The 23,128-nt window shown below is 45.6% G+C and overlaps 1 protein-coding gene across 1 annotated transcript in view; it reads left to right on the top strand.

Moving 5' to 3' along the window:
- LOC147685416 (syntaxin-binding protein 4-like) overlaps positions 1-23,128 on the top strand; it is a 1,262,048-nt gene that overhangs the window by 1,195,812 nt on the left and 43,108 nt on the right. The window contains exon 21 of the mRNA XM_086939784.1: positions 17,895-17,958. Coding sequence (XP_086795910.1) covers positions 17,895-17,958 — 64 coding nt within the window. The remainder of the gene's footprint in view (positions 1-17,894; positions 17,959-23,128) is intronic.

Genomic DNA, 23,128 nt, shown 5'->3' with positions numbered 1-23,128 from the left:
GTGTTCAAGGAGTTTTACTCTGCAGAACTCCACAAAGTGCCAGAATAACTCTATTGAGCTTTGCGGCGTTCTGCCAGCGGCGGAGTCTGTTAAGTAGCACTGCTTGCACTGATTTTCAGCGCCAGGAATTTATCCCACACTGTCAAATTGGCATGCACAGCACTACGCTTCAATGTGAATGGCAGATTTCTCAACGTGATCGGTCACTACTTGCCATGAACGTCTGCGATGAGAAACCTAGCAAGTGAAATATTTCTCGCAAGTACTCTCCAACTTACTGTTGGGGAGCCACTAGAGAGAAAAACTCCACTCTGTGTCACTTTACAAAGTTTTTGGAACTTCGTATTCTGCATGGAGCGCAGAGTGGGTTAAACTATGCGAAATCCACCAGCGGAGCATAATTTGTTGCCCACCCCTATTTATAACATGAAATTTGAGTGGACTGTGAACGTGGAGCCTTCAACTCATGACCTCTATTTCCACCATGGTGACCAGTGCAATGTTAGCATACTGGCTCTGGCCATATGGTAAAGAAACCAGCAAATACGGGTTCAAATCCACGTCTAAATGATTTGTGTGTTTATTTTAATTTTTTGACATTTAACTACCAAAATAATTGGATAGGTTATTTTTCTAAATATTTCCAAATTTGGAACATGATTTGAACAAGGGGGATAGGATTTTAAGTTAAAACTGTTTTTATATTAAGGTGTCAATAACACACAATTATTTTCACTTCAAACTGGGTGGATTTTTTCGATCCGTTTTGGTTTTTGGATGTAGCTCAATGTTTTTAATTGGACATTTTAGGAATTGATTGATGAAGTCGGTTTTGTTAGTAGGTAGACTTCAGTTCATTGTGGACGTGAAGCCTTTAAGTTTTGAATACAGTTTCTATGATATGGGCGCCGTGGCAAAGTTAGCACAATGGTTCAAGCCACCAGCTAGGGAAACTGGGTCACAAGAGTTTCAAATCCAGGCTCAGACATATAGGGCCCGATGTAGGTAATTCCTATTTACCTACTCTTAAATACCGAATCATACCGATTCGGTATTTAAGAGTAGGTAAATAGGAAGAGGGCAGATGTAGGTAATTCTTATTTTAGAATTACCGAATCTGTAAGATTCGGTATTTACTGATTCGATAAATACCGAATCGGTATTTCCTATTGATTCCTATGGGCCTTGAAGCCCAAAGGAATCAATGGGAAATACCGATTCGGTATTTACCGAATCGGTAAATACCGAATCCTGCAAGGGTGAACGGGGTGTCACTTTGACTCCCTGTAGCACCCCAATTCCACGCTTGTGTGCCATGTGGCACACATACATGCCCTAAGGGCATGTCTGTGTGTCACATTGCACAGGTGTACATGCACAGATGTGCATGTACACCTGAATTCGGTATTTTACCACCCAATTGTATTGGGTGATAAAATACCGAATTCTGAAGGCCTGTAGCACTGTAAACAGTGCTACCTACATCTGGGATTTACCGAATCGGTAAAATTACCAATTCGGTATTTTACAGAATCGGTAAATTTACCGATTTGGTAAATTTACCGATTCTGTAAAATAATAGCCCCTACATCTCAATCACCAAATACCGGTCGGTAACGGCCAAATTCGGCCGTTACCGACCGGTATTTGGTGACCTACATCGGGCCCCTAGTCTCTACAATTCAATTACATTTTTTCCATTTAACTATAAATATAACTGGATTCGTTATTTTGTTCACTATTTACAAATTGAGGACATGATTTGTACACAGGGTGCAGAGGTTCAAGTTAAAATATTCTTTACACTAAGGTGTCAATGTCAAATGTGAAGTACTTTACTTTAAACTAGGTTGATTTTTCCAGCTGTTTAGTGTGAGAAGTTGGCCTAGCATATGATGTCCACTATTCTAGTGGGCACCTTCCACCAGTCCAAACGACCCTTATTGATGGTAGGCCTAAAGTCAACCTTTGTAGAAAGCTATCCTAGTGGTAGAGGTGGAGAGCAGTCTTCAGGCTAAGACTTTAGAGGCGAGTTAAGCAAGAGGCGAGTTAAGCAAGTTGTTTTACCAGTATATAATCTCTTGAATGACCAAATGAAAGTACACCACACAAAGTATATATCAAATATATATGTGTTGAATCTAAACACAACCCCTCTGGTCTCTTTATGAGGCTAGAGGTAAAAGTACAATACAAGGAACTTAATTAGCATACAATAAGTTAAACAGTATACGTTTTGCCCAAGTGGCTTACAAACCATATACTAAAATAGTGGTACAAGAACCATGTGAGGAATAGAAAGCAGGCCTAGGGCCTAGGGCCTGTAGAACCGCTGGGGCAACCAGGAACCACTCAAGGTTAGGACTCAGGAAACCCACGGGGGAAGCGAGCAGTGTCTAAACACAGCCGCGAAGGATGTACCATGTTACAACGCATACCATTACAACTACCTACCATTACAACGCGACCATTACAACGCATACCATTACAACGCATAGCGCTTAGAGGTGCTGGATAGTGGTAAGTATAATTTACTATTCCAACTCCAGTCCCCGTGGACACTAGGGAAGGTGTTGGATAGTAAATTAAACTTATTCCCTATCCTAGAGCGCCCCCCAGCGCAATGCGTTGTAATGGTATGCGTTGTAAAAGTTGCGTTGTAATAGTAGGTAGTTGTAAAAGTTGCGTTGTAACAGGTGTATACCGCCGCGAATCACTATTGACTTTCTATGGAAAACAAACAAGTTACAATTTTAAAGATTAAGGACACTTAGAGGTGAACTACGATGGAATCCTTTTAGACTTAGACACTTCGAGAGTCAGACCTACGGGAGCACCAGAGTACTCGTGTTACCTCACCCAGGGAAGCCGGGTGCTTAGGTGTCTTTTGGTATCGGGTTTCGTCGTTGATTCCAATGGACAGCTGCGAAGAAAGCTGCAGGCGACCAGAGGAAAAGTGTTCGGGTAGATCCAAGGGTGGATCGAAGATATGAAGAACCTGGAAGCAGAGGGGGCAGAGTCTGTGCCACTTGCCAGTGACCAGGATAGAGACAGGAAGATGCCAACCAATGTCAGGTGCTTTTAGGTGAAAGAGGTGAAGCTTGACTCTTCAGCCACGAGGAGCAGGGAGCGTCGACGACAACCAGGAGCTGCATTCGAGCTGTCCCACAAAGGATGCCGAGTGCAGCAGCGTCAGAATCCGGATTAGGATCCAACAAGCCTTGGCAACAGCAACCCACACAAGATGACAAGATTGGCTTCAGTGCAGACCAGCAAGCTCTGAGGGACTCCTCCTTTGGAGAGGAGTGAGAGCACATCTGGAGCAACCCGAAACGCTCAAGAAATAAAGGATTGTCCTTCATGGGGACCCACTAGCCAACGGTATAGGGATTGTGAAGAAGTCTCAAGCGGAAATGCACAAAACGGCCCACGGGACACTTGTGGAGTGCAGGCCTCTGAGCTTCGGTGCAAAAGGTGCTCGGGCAGGGGCTTCAAACACCCCAATGCACAATTTCAGGAGACTTCGGGAAGTAGGTGCAGTTGAAAAAATGCAGGATGTCCAGTAGTTCCGGTCCCACGTCTCTTGTGTTCGCTAGTGGTCTCAGCTTTACTGGGAGCTCGGGTCAGCGTCAGAGATGTCTGAAAGGCCGTTTTCAGTGTCACAGATTCTTCGGGATCTGGCAGGAGTCTCAAAAATGCAGACCGGCAAAGATGCTTCATGTTGCCTGTTTGAACAGGGTGGTCATTCCTTGACCACAAGGGAGATTCTTCCATCTTCTGGTTGATATGGAATGTCGAACGTCCAAGATTTATGTATCAGAGTTTCATACAGGGTAATATAAAGTCCTAGGGACTGGGGTCCTATACTTATACCATGTTTAGGGGTTGCACTAACTCTAGGGTCCCACCTTTGGGAGGACCTGAGGTGGGAGTGGTTACACCCCTTACCCTTTGTCCAGTTTCGCGCCAGAGCTGGGGCTGAGTGCCCCAGCAACCGGTTTGAACTGGGAAATGAATGGAGCACCATGTGTGCCCCAGGCAGTGTCTGAAAAGCATTCACTGAATGCAACCCACCCTGCCCCAGTACACTAAAGCCTGTCTGGGGAGGTGCTAGCACCTCCCTGGAAAGGAAACCTATTGTCTCAGCCTCCGCTGCCGGAGTTTCGCCCAGCAGCAGGTCAGACTTGTGTCTGTGGCAGCAGCATCCATTTTGTGATGCTGTGGCTCTTTTAAGTTTTAACCGAGTATAACAGTGTGTACATGTCTTCTCCCTCTAGAAGGGGGACCACCTGAGTAATTTGGGATTTTCTTCCTTCATCTGTTTTAGCCATAAGAGGGGCTTATGGTCTGTCTGAACTGTGAATTGAAAACAAGTATGGCCTCCGCTTCTTCAGAGCCCAAACCACAGCAAAGGCCTCCCTCTCAATAGCTGACCAACGCTTATCTCTAGGGGTCAGCCTTCTGCTAATAAAAGCTACTGGCTTGTCATGACCTTCATCATTCAATTGTGCTAGCACAGCCCCTACCCCTAACTCAGATGCATCTGTTTGGACAATGAATTCTTTGGAGTAGTTAGGACTGCAGAATTGGTGCAGTGCACATGGCCTGCTTCAGGTCATCAAATGCTTTTTTACAGCTGACTGTCCACTGAACTTTCTTAGGCATTCATTTAGAAGTTAAGTCATTCAGGGGTGTCACTATGGAACCATAACCCTTGACAAATCTCCTATAGTACCCAGTCAGACCCAAGAAAGCTCTGACCTGAGTCTGAGTGGTTGGAGCAACCCAGTCCATTATAGTCTGGATTTTGCTCTGCAATGGTTGAACCTGGCCTCCACCTACAATGTGGCCCAGGTACACAACCTGACTCTGCCCTATCTGGCACTTAGTAGCCTTGATAGTTAGGCCTGCTTTTTGCAGGGCCTCCAAAACATTTTTTCAGATGGATCAGCTGATCTTCCCAGGTAGAGCTAAAGACAGCAATATCATCTAGATATGCTGCACTATAGGCTTCCAGACCTGTCAAGACTTTATCCACCAACCTTTGAAATGTGTCAGGTGCATTTTGCAGACCAAAGGGCATTATCACAAACTGATAATGTCCACTAGGGTTTGAAAATGCTGTCTTTGGCTTGGCATCCTCAGCTAGCCTGATTTGCCAGTAGTCAGCTGTCAGATCCAATGTGCTCAGATATTTGGCAGATGCCAACATATCTTTGAGCTCATCTGCTCTAGGTATTGGATGGGCATCAGTCCTAGTGACTGCGTTGAGACCTCTGTAGTCTACACAAAACCTCATCTCTCTCTTACCACCATGGGTTTGAGGTTTGGGCACGAGGACTACTGGACTAGCCCAAGGGCTATCTAAAGGTTCAATCACTCCCAATTCCAACATTTTCTGGACTTCAGTCCTGATACAGTCCCTGACATGATCAAGTTGCCTGTAAATCTTATTTTTAACAGGCAGACTGTCTCCAGTGTACACTTCATTAGTGCACCAGGTAGTCTGACTTGGAGTCAGTGAAAACATATGCCTATACTGGCTTGAGCAAAGGCTGCATTTTACGCATTTCCACTTCTTTCTAATTCTACCTGTGTGACTTTTTAAAAAGGGAATTTATTTGGGGCGAATCTCGTTCTACATCTTGTTTGTTTGGGTCTCCAGCTTGGTCTCCATTATTTCGGCTCCGGGTCAGCCCAGGTTGAGGAAAGAGTCTCCCTCTACGGCTTGTTTCACGCCTGAGCTTAAGACCCTGAAACATTCGTGTAAAGTGTTGGAGAGAGCATGGCGTTCTGGGGGTTATTGATCCTTGGATAAAGATGCTTTGCGAGCCAAACAAAAACTTTATTACACTGCCATCAGATTGGTCAAAGACCAGTACTACGCGGCTCGCATTGATCGGGCAAATAACAATGCAAAATAAATCTCTGCTATTGTACAGAATTTCCTGGCACCTAGGGCACTGGGGCCCGGGGCTCCAACGTAGGTGACCTGGTGTAATACTTTGGCAAAATTCTTCAAAGATAAAATCACCAGTATCCAAGAGACTTTTTCTACACCGTCTGGGAAGCTTTTAGGTGGGCTGTGGGCCGCCCCCACGATTTCCTCGTTTAGTGTGGTGGACATGCCCAGCTCCCTCAGGATCTTGATGGCTCTTAAATCAGGTTCACCTAATGGTCCTTGTGCTGCTAGGCTTTTGTCAGATGTGGCTGACACTATTAATGCTGAATAAACTCAATGGTCAAACAGTCGCTCCGAGAGGCGTATGTTCCAAAGGTATATAAGCAGGCATTTATTTTACCTCTCCTTAAAAAAACACCTCTTAATCATTTGCTTCCTGATAACTAACGCCCTATTTCGCGCTTACCTAGCTTGGCCAAGGATTGCGAAAAAGGTGTCACCTCCCAACTTACCAACTATGTTAAGACATCAGGCCTGTTCCATCCGGCACAGTCTGGCTTCCGTGTTTCTCATAGCACGGAGTCTGCCCTGCTTGAGGTGTCAGAGGCTATTAGGGAGTGTTAGGATGCCGGCGGGAGGGCGGCATTGGTTATGCTAGATCTCTCGGCGGCAATCAGCACTGTGCCCCACTCTCTGCTTCTTGATTACCTGTCAGAGATAGGCGTTTCTGGCTCAGCCTTACGGTGGATCAGGTATTTTTTGGAAGACCGGACACAGCGGGTCTGGCTTCCTCCCTGTTCCTCGGAGCCGTTCCAGGTAACCACCTGGGTTCCGCAGGGGTTCATCACTTAGCCCCCTACTTTTTAACATGTACGTGACTCCGCTGGTTTGTCTGGCGGAGTCTCTTGGGGCTAAAGTGATGGCCTACGCGGATGACACCCAGCTCTTTTTCTCATGGGGCAGGGAGGATGACTCGGTAGTGGCGGCCCAACATTGTCTGTCTTCGGTTTTCCAGTGGCTGGCTAATGCTCAATTGAAATGCAATGAAGGGAAATCGGAAGTGCTTTTAAATGGGTCGTTCACTTTGGACTTGAAAGAAAGGCTCTATCCTCCTGGCTTTCCTCGTCCTATGGCAGACAAAAGTGCCACAAAAAATCTGGGCGTCTGGTTCAACGACAACCTGAATTTCTCTACACAAATAAAGAAGCTGGCGGGCACATGCTTTGGCACCTTAAAAATCTTGAGGAAGTTTCTCTCCTTTTTGCCAGGCAGCGCCAGAGAAACAGTGGTCCGGGCTCTTATCCTGTCCCCTTTGGACTATGCCAATGCCCTACTGGTAGGCAGCCTGGGCTACCTTATTGAGAAATATCAGATTGTTCAAAACTCGGCGGCCAGATTGCTATTTGGACTGACGTCCAGGCACAGTGTGTGCCTTCATTTGCGTTCCTTGCACTGGCTTCCAGTTGACTCGCGGGTGAAATTTAAGATGCTGACCATCGCTCATAGGGCTCTTCAGGGTCTTGGTCCCATCTATCTGCAGAGAAGGTTTGCTTTTTACACACCAGGAAGACAGCTGCGCTCGTTCGCTCAGTGGCTGCTACTGTCCCCCAGGTTCAACTGCCATAGACTGGGAGGCGTTTTGTTTGTGCAGAAAGCCAGTATGGCTTGGAACACGTTGCCCTGGGTGCTCAGAAGTATCCAGGACCCACTGCTTTTTAGGAAAAAACTGAAAACGTTGCCTTTCTAGTGGCGGATTTGTGCTCTTTCTGGTCCTTTCCTTCTGTTGGCGCCAGGATACTTTTGAGTAGTTGCGCGCTGTACAAATTCAATATAACAGAACATAACATAACGTTGTAGAACTTGTCTGCAATCAGTCTGTTGCTGATCAGTGAGGCTGCCTGCCAGGGCTACACTATCTACTGATCCATCATCAGGGTTCTGAGAGAGCAGGTCTGGGAGAGGGTCACCCTCTTCCTCCTGACCTTCATCAGTAGCCATGAACAAGCCCATGTCTGCCCTGTCAACATATGGTTTCAGTCTGTTGACATGAAGCACCCTATGGGGGCTCCTGGGAGTTCCTAGGTCTACCAAATAGGTAACCTCTCCCTTCTGCTCAACAATAGTGTTGGGTCCACACCACTTGTCTTGGAGAGCTGCTGGGGCCACAGACTCCAACACCCACACTTTCTTTCCTGGCTGGTGAACAGTCAGTACAGCCTTTTGGTCACGCCAGGCTTTCTGTAATTCCTGCCTAGCCTCAAGGTTTTTGGATGCCTTTTTCATGTACTCAGCCATCCTGGAGCGGAGACCAAGTACATAGTCCACAATTTCATGTTTAGGGGGTTTGAGCAGTAACTCCCATCCCTCCTTCACTAGACAAAGTGGGCCTCTGACAGGGTGCCCAAACAGAAGTTCAAATGGGCTGTAGCCAACCCCCTTCTGAGGAACCTCCCTGTATGCAAACAAAAGGCAGGGTAGCAGGATATCCCATCTCTGCCTGAGCTTTTCTGAGAGAGCCTTAATCATACCCTTTAAGGTCTTGTTAAATCTTTCAACTAGACCACTGCATTGTGGATGATAGGGTGTGGTGAACTTGTGGTTCACTCCACACTCCATCCACATTGCAGTTAAGTAACTAGACATAACGTTTGCACCTCTGTCTGATACCACCTCCTTAGGGAAACCCACTCTTGAGAAAACTCCCAAGAGGGCTCTTGCCACAACAGGTGCTGTAGTGGTCCTAAGGGGTATAGCTTCTGGGTACCTGGTGGCATGATCCACTACTACCAGGATAAACCTGTGCCCAGATGCTGTCTGAGGATCCATTGGTCTAACAATATCAATCCCCACTCTTTTAAAGGGAACCCCCACCACAGGTAGTGGTATAAGGGGGGCCTTTGTAGTGTCACCTGCTTTGCCACTGGCTTGGCAGGTTACACAGGAGCGACAAAACTCCTTGGTGTCTTCTGACATGTGGAGCCAGTGAAAGTGAGGGACAATTCTGTCCCAAGTCTTGTTCTGGCCAAGATGTACTGCAAGGGGAATATCATGACCAAGTGTCAAAAGGAAGCCCCTGAATGCCAAGGGTATGACCAACCTCCTGGAAGCACCAGGCTTGGGTTCTCCACTCTCTGAATACAGGATCCCTTCATCCCAATAGATTTTATGGGTGCCACTAGCATTTCCTGTCTTGCTGTCTGAGGGGTTCAAGAGAAGGGCAGTTCAACAGCGCCTGACTCAGATCTGCCCTGGAAGGGCCCCCTGTCCTAAGAAACTCAACCTGATCAGGCTCAAGCTCTTCTGGCACAGTTCCTTCTTCAGGCTCACAATCAGCTTCCTCAGAAGGCTGATCCTCACTCTGAGTCACGGGGGAAGGCACTGCCTTAACTCTACTGCTCCTTTTCCTGGTAGGCAACTGGTCCATTATTCCAGAATCCAGTGCCTGTTCAGTGTTAGACTTTTTGACCTGTGACCTAGTCACTGCAAGGACATGTGCCACTTCAGACCAGGCTGAAGTTTCAAGGTCATTGCCAAGCAAGCATTCAATAGGGAGGTCTGCACTGATACCAACCTTCTTAAGGCTAGTAACCCCTCCCTAGAAGAAATTAACAACTGCCATACTATTTATTTATTTATTTATTTGTGAGTTTATATAGCGCTTGAATCACTCCGCCAGGAGTATTGGTCACTTGAACGTCTCTCCAAGTATGACTTGTCCAAGGTCCACAAAGTCAGATATCACCAGGGTGACACTAGCCCCTGTGTCTCTATAGGCCTGAGCCTTTTTCTTATTGATTAAAGGAGTTTGTCTGGACTTGCCCAGTTACTGGTACTCACAGAGGAGGTCATATCCATGCGTCCATCACAGATCAAAACATCTTGAGTTGGTACTCTGACTAGGCCAGAGTCCATCTCAGTTCCCAGGGTTAACCCTACCACACCCTTCTGTTGAGAACCACCACTTATAGCTGAACTAGGGGGAACAGTTGCCTCAGGGGCAATGGTGGCTGGAGCTGTCTCCTTTTTGGTGCACTCACTAGTCCAGTGAGTATTAACCTTACAAATTTTGCACCATGGTGTCTTTGGGCCTTCTTTCTTTTTAGATTGGGGACCCCCACCATTAAAAGCTTTTTGGGGACCTTGTGAAGACCTCTGATTTTTACCTTTCTCCCCACCCTTTTGATCTTGCTTCTTCTGGTTACCACCTTCGTTCTGTAATTTCTGCTTCACCCTGATTCTCACCCATTTGTCTGCCTTTTTTCCCAATTCTTGAGAGAGGTCAGATCAGAGTCATTCAGGTGCTGATGAAACAACTGGTTCTGACAGTTATTAAGAATCTGTTCTCTCATGATTAGATTATACAATCCTTTATAGTCACACACTTTACTGCCCAGTAACCAGCCCTCCAGAGCCTTAGTAAAACAATCAACAAAGTCAGTCCAGTTCTGAGTCTGTGCCTTCTGGGTGTCTCTGAACTGCAACCTATACTGTTCAGTGGTTAGGCCAAACCCATCTACCAGAGCACTCTTCAGGATATTGTAATTGTCAGCATCCTCTTCTCTTACAGTGAGGAGCTTGTCTCTACCTTTGTCTGCAAAGGAGAGCCACAAGATTGCTGCCCACTGCCCCTGTGGTACCTTCTGTACTTTGCAGGCCCTCTCCAGTGCAGTAATCCACTTGTGGGTGTCATCCCAGGTCTGATAGGGAGGGACACTCATGCTTAGGTTTTTATGGTCATAAGACCTATCCCTACCACTAGAGATTTTGCTGCCACCATGGAACTCTAGTCCCATCTTTTTTTCTCTCTCAAGAGCTAGGGTCTCTCATTCTAAGGCTACTTCCTGCCTCCTTATCCTAAGCTTGGCTTCTATCATCCTAGCTTTATGCTCCCTCTTCTCAGGGGAGGTCCTCCTCCTATGCGAAGAGGCAGAAGACCCTAGTGATACACCAGAATGAACAGACTTCCCTGAAGGAGATCTATTCCTTCTTGGCACAACACTACCCCTACTCGGGAGAATAAAGGGAGGCACACCTTGACCTTCCTCATCTCCAGGTAAGTCTACATTCCCCAAGTTGAGATCTTCATCTTCATCCTGGTTATCATCATCTTCAGAGTCCTGGTGGGGCAACCCACCAGTATTCTCTTCTTTGATGTGTCTACCCCAGTACCATTGTCTATCCCCAAGGGATTTGATGCTTTTAGGAAGTCATCAAGCAATAACACCTCTACAATGCGTTGGGTATTGGGGTTTTGCCCTGTCTTCAATTTTCTGAATGAACACAGAGCCCTTAACTCTTGAAAAGGGAATGTGTCATACTTAGATGGCTGTATTGGACTGCCATCTGGAACAGACTCGCTGGGTCTCTCCTTTGAAGTCATGACTAGTGAGGTGTGGTGTGTGCACCTACCTACACTACTTGGATTCCTTCTAAACCTCCCTAGTAGTTGTAGTCAGGGTGTGCTGAGCCCTTACCACCTACAACTTCTAAGTTCAGTAGAACTTATGTATTATATGCTTGATTTAAATGTGCCTACTGGTACCTTAAGTAATTTTTCAAATGATATTCTCAAGATTATCTGGTAAAAAAAAATGCAAGATGTAATCAAACCGCTGCCACCAATGTGAGAAGTTGGCTTGGCATATGATGTCCACTATTCTAGTGGGCACCTTTCACCAGCCCAAATGACCCTTATTAATGGTAGGCTTAAAGTCAACCTTTATAGAAAGCTACCCTAGTGGCAGCTGTGGAGAGCAGCCTTCAGGCTAAGACTTAGAGGCGAGTTAAGCAAGTTGTTTTATCAGTATATAATCTCTTGAATGACCAAATGAAAGTACACCACACAAGGTATATATCAAATATATATGTATTTAATGTAAACACAACCCCTCTGGTCTTTTTATGAGGCTTGAGGTAAAATTACAACCATGTGAGGGATAGAAAGCAGGCCTAGGGCCTGTAGAACCGCTGGGGCAACCAGGAACCACCCACGGTTAGGACACAGGAGACCCACGGGAGACGGGTGCAGTGTCTAAACACTGCTGTGAATCACCATTGACTTTCTATGGAAAACAAACAAGTTACAATTTTAAAGATTAAGTACACTTAGGGCTGAACTACAATGGAACCCTTTTATACTTAGCCACTTCGAGAGTCAAGACCCACGGGAGCACCGGAGTACTCGTGTTACCTCACCCAGGGATGCCGGTGCATAGGTGTCTTTTGGTGTTGGATTTCGTCGTTGATTCCAATGGAGAGCTGCAAAGAAATGCTGCAGGCGGCTAGAGGAAAAGTGTCCAGGTGGATCCAAGGGTGGATCGAAGATCTAAAGAACCTGAAAGCAGAGGGGACAGAGTCTGGGTCATTTAGCAATAACCACGATGGCGACAGGAAGATGCCAACCAATGTCGGGTGCCTTTAGGTGAAAGAGGTGAAGCTTGACTCTTCAGCCACGAGGAGCAGGAGGTGTTGATGACAACCAGGAGCTGGATTTGAGCTGTCCCACAAAGGCTGTCGAGTGCTGCAGCGTCAGTATTCGGATTGGATCCAAAAAGCCTTGGCAACAGCAGCCCATGCAAGATGACAAGATTGGCTTCGGTTCAGACCAACAAGGTCTGAGGGACTCCCCCTTTGGAGAGGAGTGAGAGCACATCTGGAACAACCAGGAAAGCTCAAGAAACAAAGGATTGTCCTTTGTGGGGACCCACTAGCCAACAGACTAGGGATTGTGAAGGAGCCTCAAGCGGAAATGCACGAAGCTGGCCCATGGGAAACTCGTTGAGTGCAGGTCTCTGAGCTTCGGTGCAAAAGGTGCTCAGGGCAGGTGCTTCAAACACCCCAATGCACAACTTCAGGAGACTTCGGGAAGTAGGTGCAATTGCAAAAAATGCAGGATATCCAGGAGTTCCGGTCCCACGTCTCTTGTGTCCACTAGTGGTCTCAGTTTTGCTGGGAGCTCGGGTCAGCGTCAGAGATGTCTGGAAGGCCATTTTCTGTGTCACAGATTCTTCGGGATCCGGCGGGAGCCTCGAAAATGCAGACTGACAAAGATGCTTCTTGTTGCCTGTTTGAACAGGGTGGTCACTCCTTGATCACAAGGGAGATTCTTCCATCTTCCAGTCGATATGGAATGTCGAACGTCCAAGATTTATGTATCAGAGTTTCGTCCAGGTTAATCTAAAGTCCTAGGGACTGGGGTCCTATACTTATACCAAGTTTAGGGGTTGGACTAACTCTAGGGTCCCACCTATGGGAGGACCTGGGGTGGGGGTGGTGACATCCCTTCCCCTTTGTCCATTTTCACACCAGAGCTGGGGCTGAGTGCCCCAGGAACCGGTTTGAACTGGAAAAAGCATGGAGCACCTTGTGTGCCCCAGGCAGTGTCTGAAAAGCATTCACTGAATACAACCCACCCTGCCCCAATATACTAAAGTCTGTATGGGGAGGTGCTAGCACCTCCCTGGACAGGAAACCTATTGTCCAAGCCTCCCCTGCTGGAGTTTCATCCAGCAGCAGGAGGTCAGACTCGTGTCTGTGGCAGCAGCATCCATTTTGTGATGCTGAGGCTCTTTTAAACTTTAACCGGGTATACCAGTGTGTACATTTCTTCCCCTCTAGAAGGGTGGAATACTACCCATGCAACCAGAACTGGCGGGGGGTAGTATTCCACAGTGTTTGACACCTTGCACGACATGTTTTGATAAAGCCAAACCCAAGTTAGCATTAACCAAAAGGATTATAATGCACTTAACACCACGCCGCAAAAATGTGAAACGCAAATGCAAAAAAAGCTGCAATGAGGCCAATCGCGATACAAAAATCACCAAAAACCAGCTACAGGCCTGCAATTCACACGTGTCAGGAAATAAAAATCACCATAAAACTAGAAAAAAAACTAACAAACAAATGCCAAACAACAGAGAAGCACAAAGGATGTTGCCGGAGCAATTACGGAGGAGAACCAGAACCCCACAAGCCCCCCCGGAGGAACTGCCTGGGACCTCGGGTCAGGGAAGGCCAAGGAGAAGAAGAGTAGGAAGAAAAGCTTCAGTGCACAGGAAAACAAAATCCTGATAACGGAGGTTGTCGAACTCCATCAACAACTGTTCGTCACCTCCACTGTGTCATTGGCAACAAAAAATGGACTATGTCAGTCCATTGTGGACAAGGTGAATGCAGTCGGAGTGCTGAAGAGGACAATGGAAGTGGTCAAGAGGTGCTGGAATGACGTCAATTGCAAAACCAAGCTGAAACTCACCAACAACCGGAGGCAGCAATGCAGACTGGAAGTGGGAGTCCAGCGCCACAGGAGGAGCTGGATGACCTGGAGGAAATGGTGTCCACAGACATCAATGGGGAGAGTGTGTCTGGAGTCGGGGGACCATACACTGCTCAAAATGTCCAGACACCACAGCACCAGGGTGATTAACAACCAGGGACTGGGGGAACAGGGGGAGTTGGCCACAATGGCACACATTGTCAATTGAGCTGAGCAAATCTGTAGACAAACCATGCCCTAGTCCCCAACTCCCACCAAGAGACCAATGTACCAAAGTATGCAACATCTCAGCACTGTAAAAGCACAGAAAGCAAAGGCACATCACAGAAAAGGGATAAGGGGCAGCAAGACAGAGCAGCAGGGACCACATCCCCAGAATGCAGCACACACACATAACATGCAGAGCACATCAACACTGACAACAATGAGGCACAAACCACAACACGTCCACCACAGAACACAGGACACAACTGGTGCCAACTGGGTGTAGACACTGACAAATCACAAGTGGCATTGCAGGGAAATGTGAGATGATAATGTACAAGTACAAACACACACACACGTCTGTTGTCGAAATGTCCACTGTACCCCATCAAATAGGCAGCTCCTCCCAAACAGCCACGATGTATACAGTCATTATTAAACTGCATCTCCCCTTAACAGTGCAGAGGGACAATCAACACCTCCTGCAGAGCAGCCCGAACCTCTCTTCTTTGATGACAAAGAGGACCACCACAGCTTCGACTCCAACGCCCTCCAAGAGTTCATTGACAGTCTCCGCAGCCCACCTCCAGGAGCAGGCAGCCCAGCTACAACGACGATACCCCACCCCCTGCACAGACCATACAGCAGGCAGTACCCACCACTACTGTTGCCTCCCAGAACCCTCACAAAGAACACATGGCCTTTCAACGCCATGTGTTGGGATGCCAAGAGCAGCTGGCTGAACAGGTGCGGGTGGGCTTCAACCGTATGGCAGACAAACTAGATTCCATACGTGGGAGTCTAACCCCCACCAGGGACCACTCACAGTCCCTAACCGACACCCACAGACCGCTCCATGCTCTCCAACAAACCAGGGCTGACATCACCAGCGTCCTGACTCAGGGACAAGAACGACTATCTAGTCAGAGTGGCTCCAGCGAGCTCCCCCGGGAGGTGGGAATCATGCGGAGGCTCATGGAGACCATGGAGCGGGCCAATGCGGAAAGAGTGGCTGCCACAGCTGCACACCAGCTAGTGGTAGCTGCGTTCCTCAATGACCAAAAATCCTCCATATGGCATTGCTGTCACAAGACCTGGTGCTGATGCATGCTGCTGCTACCACTACATCCACATCTCCGCACCCTGAAGTGCCAGTGCCACACAGTGTGGCAGACATTCCACCTCCGGTCCCTGAGGTGAGACTGCCACACAGTGCTGGAGATATAACACCACCACCCACATGTGAGGCACATGAAACAGCAGTGGACGAAGATGCGAATGAAACCGCCATCATGGTAATAAGTACGCAGTAGTATTAATCTCCGCCATATGACCGGTTTCAGCTTGGTTCTGCCTCTGCATCATCACCTTTAACTGTCCCCCGATACACTCTGCAACACTCACCTTGGACCTCGCAATGGACTGCCATATTCTGTTTGATCACCAATGACACAGCAAATGGACTACGGACCGAACTCTTCATCTTCCTTTGGACTTGTCATTCCCTAAAGGACTCTGGCTAGCCCTCCACGGGCCAACATTGTAAATTGGGGTTTGCATGGCCCTGTACTGTTCCATATGCAACACTCCACTGAATGTGCATTAAACATTCCGAATCACACAGATGTGTCGTGTCTATTGTCTTTCAAATGTTGTAGTATTGATGAAGGTAGGGTCAGTGTATTCCTCTTATGTCCATGTGGCTTATTTCGTTCGACTTGGGTCACATGGTGACACATTGCCGAACGTTGTTCAGGTGGTGCTGACGTAATAACAGCGACACACGAATTTGTTACTCCCTTGTCCAGCTCCACACGGAACAACGCCCAGAGCCCCAGGGCCATTGTTCAAACCCTTATTCTGGACTGGCATGCGCGAGGCCAGCCAACTACGCTTAAGCACACAGGGAGGGTCATTAAGGCTACATGTGCCAGGACTTCCCTGTAGTGTTCTGCTGCTCACAGGTCTAGTTGTCAGCATGCCGCAGCCACTCCCTCATGGTTGGTGTACACCCACTGCTCTCTTGATAGAGCATCTACCAGTGTATGTTTACACTGATGGTGTTTGCTATGGAAGGAGGCACCACTGTGCCAGATAACCGTAACGAGGCCTGAAGCTCCAGCCACGTGGGACACAAAATATGACACCATCAGGTTGTGATCACGGCCGCCTGAGTTACTACTGACTCTGTCCCAGTGGCATATTGAGGGTCCTAATGCGAACAGGAATAAGAGGCTCCAACACCCCAGATGGTATTCAAAAATCACCTATAATTGGGCAACACTGCAGTGGCCACAGTGCCACTGCACCTGCTGCACTATTGACAGCTATTCGTCCTCCTTTGTCTAGCTCTCCGGAGACACAGGCATGCCGTGACTGACTCTTCCCCAGCCCTATCACCCTGTAAAAGGCTTGCCATCGACTATTCGCAAGAAGGAAAGTCCACTTCCAGTACCTACCTCCTGGCCCTGTCAGGAACCCTCATTCTCTGTTTCCCACCCATCTGTAGCCGCATTGCTTTTACATTCAATTTAATTACATTTTTATATAGCTCTTTTAAGCCACTTCTGCCATTCTGAAGTTCTGTAATTATCAGGCTGTACTATTAAACTGGTTGTTAAAGTACCGCTTCTCGACTTTCAGAAGGTCAGGGTTGTGTTTAAGGTGATCAGACTGCTTATGTGATACAATTTAAAACGTGGAGGTGGGCAGTGGGGACTTGTTATGACTAAGTCGTGTTGTAGGGTGTTATGTTCCATGGGCTTTCCTGGGGATTGCTGAAGCATGGGGGTTCTACTGTAGTCTGTTACCAGGCAATGTCAGGCCTAGACAGGCTGTAATAAATGAAACCTATTGAGTGCAGTGCAGCAAAGGGTGAGTGATGTCTGTGTGAGTGCAGTTTGAGTAGTGTGCCTGTGTGAATCCAGGGTGAGTGATGTGGATGGGTGAATGCAGGCTTAGTGATGTGTCATGGAAGGGTGAGTATTGGGTCTATGAGTGCAGGGTGAGTAGTGTGCCTTTGTGAATGCAGGGAGAGTGATGTATCTGTGCAAGTGCAAAGAGACTTGTCTGGCTACTCCCAGAGTTGTGTTTGCCAAGCCACCTCTTTCTCAAATTTGTTTGAGAATGCACCATTGGCACACTCTTTTTTCAAAGTTTTCTCGGGGAGAATACCCTCCGAACCTCCCAAAGGAGGTTCTGGCTCGTTCGCTACGCTCGCTCGCCAAAGTGCAATATGTACGCCTCACCACTTTCAAATGTCACCAGCCGCCACTGCATGTAGGTGTGATAGTAAGAATGAAAATCCAGCAAAGACCTTGGTGTTTTTTGTCATCACTGCGAGGAGGGAGAGGCTAAATTAAGCTTGGACCCAAAAACGCAGAGAGTGAATGAATAAGAAAGGATGGATGGGGAGGTGAGGAGCATTGAAGAGTTTATAGTTGAAAGATGTCCTAGTCCATTGTTGAGGCTACTATCCTCTGTGTTTCACGTATCTCTGTTTGTTTCCAGCGGATTCGTTACTCAGCTGGGAGAATATGCCAGGCAAGGAAGATGGGCCTCTCAACTCCAGCGAGTGAGTATTGAAGTGAGAGAATACTGAAGGCCAGGACTTCATAAATGTGGGCTCAGCATGCCAGCGGAGGCATATCTGGTGCAAACTGGGAACAACTGACAAACTATAGACCGGCGTGCTCACAGAATTTATGAAATATAAATACTTTTGTATAGACATACTAGACAGACTGGATATACTGTACCTGATTGTCTAGAGGGAGTCTGATGCTAGAGGTTAATATTCCTATTTATACAAACTATTATGCGATACGTACTGGGATTCTTTTTTATACAGATAATTCCATTAGAAATACTGAAGCTAGTTACTGCTTGTTTCAATTTCGCAATTATTTCACTAGATATAGTTCCTTGATTGTCAAATAATGGCACAAAGCACTCTAGAGCTGCTTGTTGCCAAGCAGCACGATATAACAGATTCCTATTTGTTTCCATCTTTCACGGGCTATATAGCAAAATATTGAGTAGCTTTCTTCTGCTATGCTTCACAACCATAGTCCTGGATTTGTTGTATGAATTCTAGAGCAATTGTGAATTTATTTTAATCGTTCGATTCATTCTGCAAGGGTAATGTTTTGATTTTTGTGAATGAGAGCCGCATATATTGGTGCTTCCTGTTTTCGACTCTGTGCAAAATATACAATGGTGACACAAAACTGCCTTTGAGTAACGAACACATTACGGCGAAATCCAATCCAAATCAGACCTTACAGGTTCAGTTCCTGCATACACCCTAGAGGACATCAACAAGTCCTACATGTCAGAGCTGTGACTCTGACACCATCCAAGTCTAACCTGAAGCAGTCAAAACTGCCACCAGAAGCGTTTCTATGCCTTATTAGGTCACAATCCTGCTTAGCGGTGATCTGAAGATGTATGAGTCAGCTAATAACAGGAATGTTAGCCATAATGGCATAGGCCATCAAGGTCCCGTGTGGACTTATTTTTTTTAAAGAGAAGAAACAACCATACTTATTACTTGATCTGGAGCCTTTCTTTTAGATAAAGACAATTGTAATCCCTCCAACTGATCAGGGCCCAAACAATGATGACACTTGTGTAGCCCAACATAGAGGGTGAATCTTTAAGCGTTATAGTAGATTAGGAAGGACAGAACTTAGAGAAAAGGGCAGTCTTGAGAAGAAATGTCAATGGAAGTATAGAGACCTCGAGCCTTGAGGCTCATGAAGAAAATATCAGAGGTTAGCCCCTTTTCTTAAACGCTCCCACTCATAATTTGCAAAGTATAAGGAGGGGAGTGAAGAAGATCTTTTGTTCAATATCTATGAGAATATTCACTCTGATCATATCTGATTTTGCTTTTAAGTTAGCATGGGGCAGTTTTGTAGAGACACAAAGGGACATGTTTACAAGGGGCTATCCCCACCAGAACGTCACTTTTTTTGATGTTCTGGTGGCGATAACCTCTTCGCCTTATTTATAAGGCAGCATTAAGCTCATTAATGTGGCTTAACGGCGCCTTGTAAATACTGACCCTATTCATGAAGCACTTAGAGTGAAAGGGGCGGACAATGGGTATTGTAGTGGGTGTTCTGCCGCAACACCCATTGCTTTTTGATGCTGCCCCCTATTTACAAGGCTGGTGTAAATGTGTGGACAGCACCAAAAATAATACCAAGGAAAATCTGTTCTTAAACGATTAAATGATTAATTTCTCCTTATTTTTGCTGTTTCCATCGGGGATATTTACAATAAAATGTCGAAGCGCAGTGTTACCCCAAAAATTGGAAATGCTACGCACCACATTTTTTAAATGCAGGGATTCACCATATTTACAAAAATATGGTACACCCCTGCATTTCCCCTACTGCTGGCACAACAGAGCTGCCTAGCACCAGTGCAGGCACCCTTGTGCCATAATGCGAGGGTGCCTGGGTTGCGGGGGCAATTGTTTATGTGCAGGAAAAGAAACCTTCCACATAAACAATCTTTAAAGGCGAGTTGCTGTTTCTATGTGTGCTGTAGAATGAAGCACACATAGAAAGAGCAAAATACGAGGAGAAATTAGTAATTTCTCCTCGTATTCCCATCCTAAGATCAGGTTTTACTTAACCTTAGTTTTTGGCACTGCCCCATCCTTGTAAATATGGGACAGCATCAATAAGCAATGGGTTCTGTGGCCGTATGCCCTCTGCATCACCCATTCCATGCCCATTTCACGCTAAGTGAAGCGTGAAAAGGGCCTTATGTACAAGGCTGCGTTAAGCCTGCCTTGTAAATTAGGAGAAGGGGATATCGCCACCAGAACATCACTAAAAGTCACATTCTGGTGACAATATCCCCTTGTAATATGCCCCTATGTGTGCTGCATTCTGCAGCACTCATAGAAAAAGCAAATCACCATTAGTGATTGTTCATGTTCAGGAAGGTGTCCCTTCCTGCACATAAGCAATCATTAAATAATGACGAGTTGCAACTTCTACATGTGCTGCATTTTGAAGTTACAAATCACCATTAGTGATTGTTTATGTGAAGAAAGGGACACCTACCTGCACATTAAGAATCATTCTCTGCAATGCAGGTACCCTTGCACAATGATGCAAGAGTGGCTGCAATGGCGTTAGGCAGCTAAATTTAGTGCCAGCACTAGGGGAAATGCAGGGGTGCGCCATATTTTTGTAAATACTTTGCATCCCTGAGTTTTCAGAATGTTGGGCACAGTATTACCAATTGTGGCATAACACCACACTCCACCATTCCTTCGTGAATATGCCCCAAAGTCTATTCTTTACTCTAAACCAGTGAAGATTCCCCTGGCTTCAGAATCATGATTATATTTTGAAATACTGGGCTTGTATTGAGGCAAATAATATTTCACAGGATAAGGCACACGCATTGTCATAAAAATGTGGCTTTATTATCAGGTGCCTTGACCTCTTCTCAGAACTTTAGCAAACACTTGTTTTGTCGTATGGGGGTTGCCCCCACAACTTCAGAAAGGATAAAAAAAATGTAAGAAATAGCTGCAGTTGCTAACTCTATTGTAATACAAATTAAAACAGAGCGGTTCATAGCCACTCTCATAATCACAGTTGTGCATAACATCACCCCACATTGTGAGTATAACACCCTAGTTGGGCAGTTTGTTTGCTTTCACTGTTTGTGGGAACCCATGTGTAAAATCTTATTGTGTATGGAATCTGCAATACATTATTACATTTAAATGAAAAGGAGGGGAAAGAGAGAGAGAGAAAAAAATAAGTAAATGAACAGTCTGCCTATTTTGTACCATGCATATAGTACATGAAATTTAATTAGCAAGTATGGGATTATCCCTATATGTCATAATCATATGAGTGTGTCACATGTGCAATCTGATTTCTGTGGTTTGTCTTTATATATTGGTCATCATCAATAAATCTTTATTTGGCTTACACAGCCATAAAAGAGTACAAAAAAAGGGCATTCAGTGCATCAACAGCAGCAGCATCGATTTCCAGCCTAGGACAAATAAGCATACAATAACGTTACATATGTCACTAAAATGCATTTGCTGGGTCAAACATGATGGCTTCAAATGCCAACATACAATAATTAAGTAGACACTTAAAAACTTCACGATGGGAAACTATGAGCCATGTCAATTCTTAAGGTAAGGTGCTTTTCTAGTGGCCTTTATGGCAGCTCAATAGACCTCTAAAAGTTCCAAGTTGATTAAAATCCACAATCTTCAAAAGAGCATATTACTTAAAACTCAATAAAAACAACATTGTATCAATTCATAACACCATTAGGATTAACAAAAACATTATCACCGCATATAAACAGTTCTGAACAATATGTTAAAAACTATTCATAAAAAAAACAGGGACATGGGGCTCTTTGAATAGGGTAGTTACGGCGAGACAACACAGGGAAATCTTTCTATAACGTTTCCTAATAGCCAAAGATAATTTGATATAATTAGCTGCTGCAATACAAACATCAGGGGTAGCTAGTGAGTGAAATAATTTAAAACCATCAACATATGTACAAGGGCGAATTTTCTTTAACAGTCGGATTAAAAATGTACTCCTTGCCAATATATATAAAGTGGAGAATACGATAAAGTGCTTTGGCTTGTAAGATTATCACATGGACAAGGTGAGAGATCATTCACCCAACCACTCTGGTGAGGAAACTCCAGCAAAAATGCACGGTACCTAACCGAAATGTAGTTAAATAAAATGTAATCTGCAGATTAGTGGTGAATGTTAAAAAATATTTCAATGTGGCAGGGGACAAGTGCATGGGACCGATCTCACCTTGGTGAGGATAATGCATGTTTCCCCTTGAATGTAACGCCTCTTTGATGATGACTTTGGTGTTCAGAGGGATGCTTTCAGGACTATCATAGAAATGCCCAAATCCTATTTCATAATATTTATCTTTCACAAAACAAAGCCATGGTATTTTTAGAGAGTTGGCCGGATTTTGACAATCTTTTATTATTTCTCGTGAAAATGTTAGTTCTTGAGATAGTAAAATTTTCACCCATAGGAGTAGAGAAGCACAAGATATGGGATCCTCTATATGTTCTAATCCCAATCCTTCATGACATAATGGGTTAGGGTCACTATTAGGTGTCATCATAAGCCTTTTAATGAATTTATTTTCCTATTTGTAGCTGGCGGATATTATGATGCCCCCACACCCCTGTGCCATATGTTGCAATCGAAAGGCATTTGGATTTGTAAAGGGTGATTATTTCCCTAATAGATTTATGTCCTAATTTGCATGCAACTGGAAATAGCCCATCCACAGCTCTAGTTGTTTGGTGGTCTCTTGCTGTCACAAGTTGGTCCCAACATAGCTTTTTGTTAAATAAGTTCCCCTGGTAGATAACATTCTCAGCCTTTTCTATTCTCTTGTCCTGTACTATGAAAATCTTAGTTTTTGTACTCTTTGGACCGCATACCATAATATTTGATTGTGAGAAGTTGGCCTGATATATGATGTTTCCAATTCTGGAACCACCTTGTATCAGTCCAAACAATCCCTTATGGTGTCTGGTTGTAAGTCAACTTTATAGACAAGCTATCCTAAGGGTAGCATGGACTAAGCAGCCTTAAAGGCTTAACTCAAGAGGTCGTGTTAAGCAAGCTGTTTTACCAATCACAATCCTATAATATCAAATGAAAGGACACCACACAAGTTATATATTATAAAAA

The sequence above is a fragment of the Lissotriton vulgaris genome, chromosome 10 (assembly GCF_964263255.1).
Source record: "Lissotriton vulgaris chromosome 10, aLisVul1.2, whole genome shotgun sequence".
Taxonomy (NCBI): Eukaryota; Metazoa; Chordata; class Amphibia; order Caudata; family Salamandridae; genus Lissotriton; species Lissotriton vulgaris.
The sequence above is the reverse complement of the archived record's forward strand: the minus strand, read 5'-3'. Positions and strand labels throughout refer to the sequence as shown.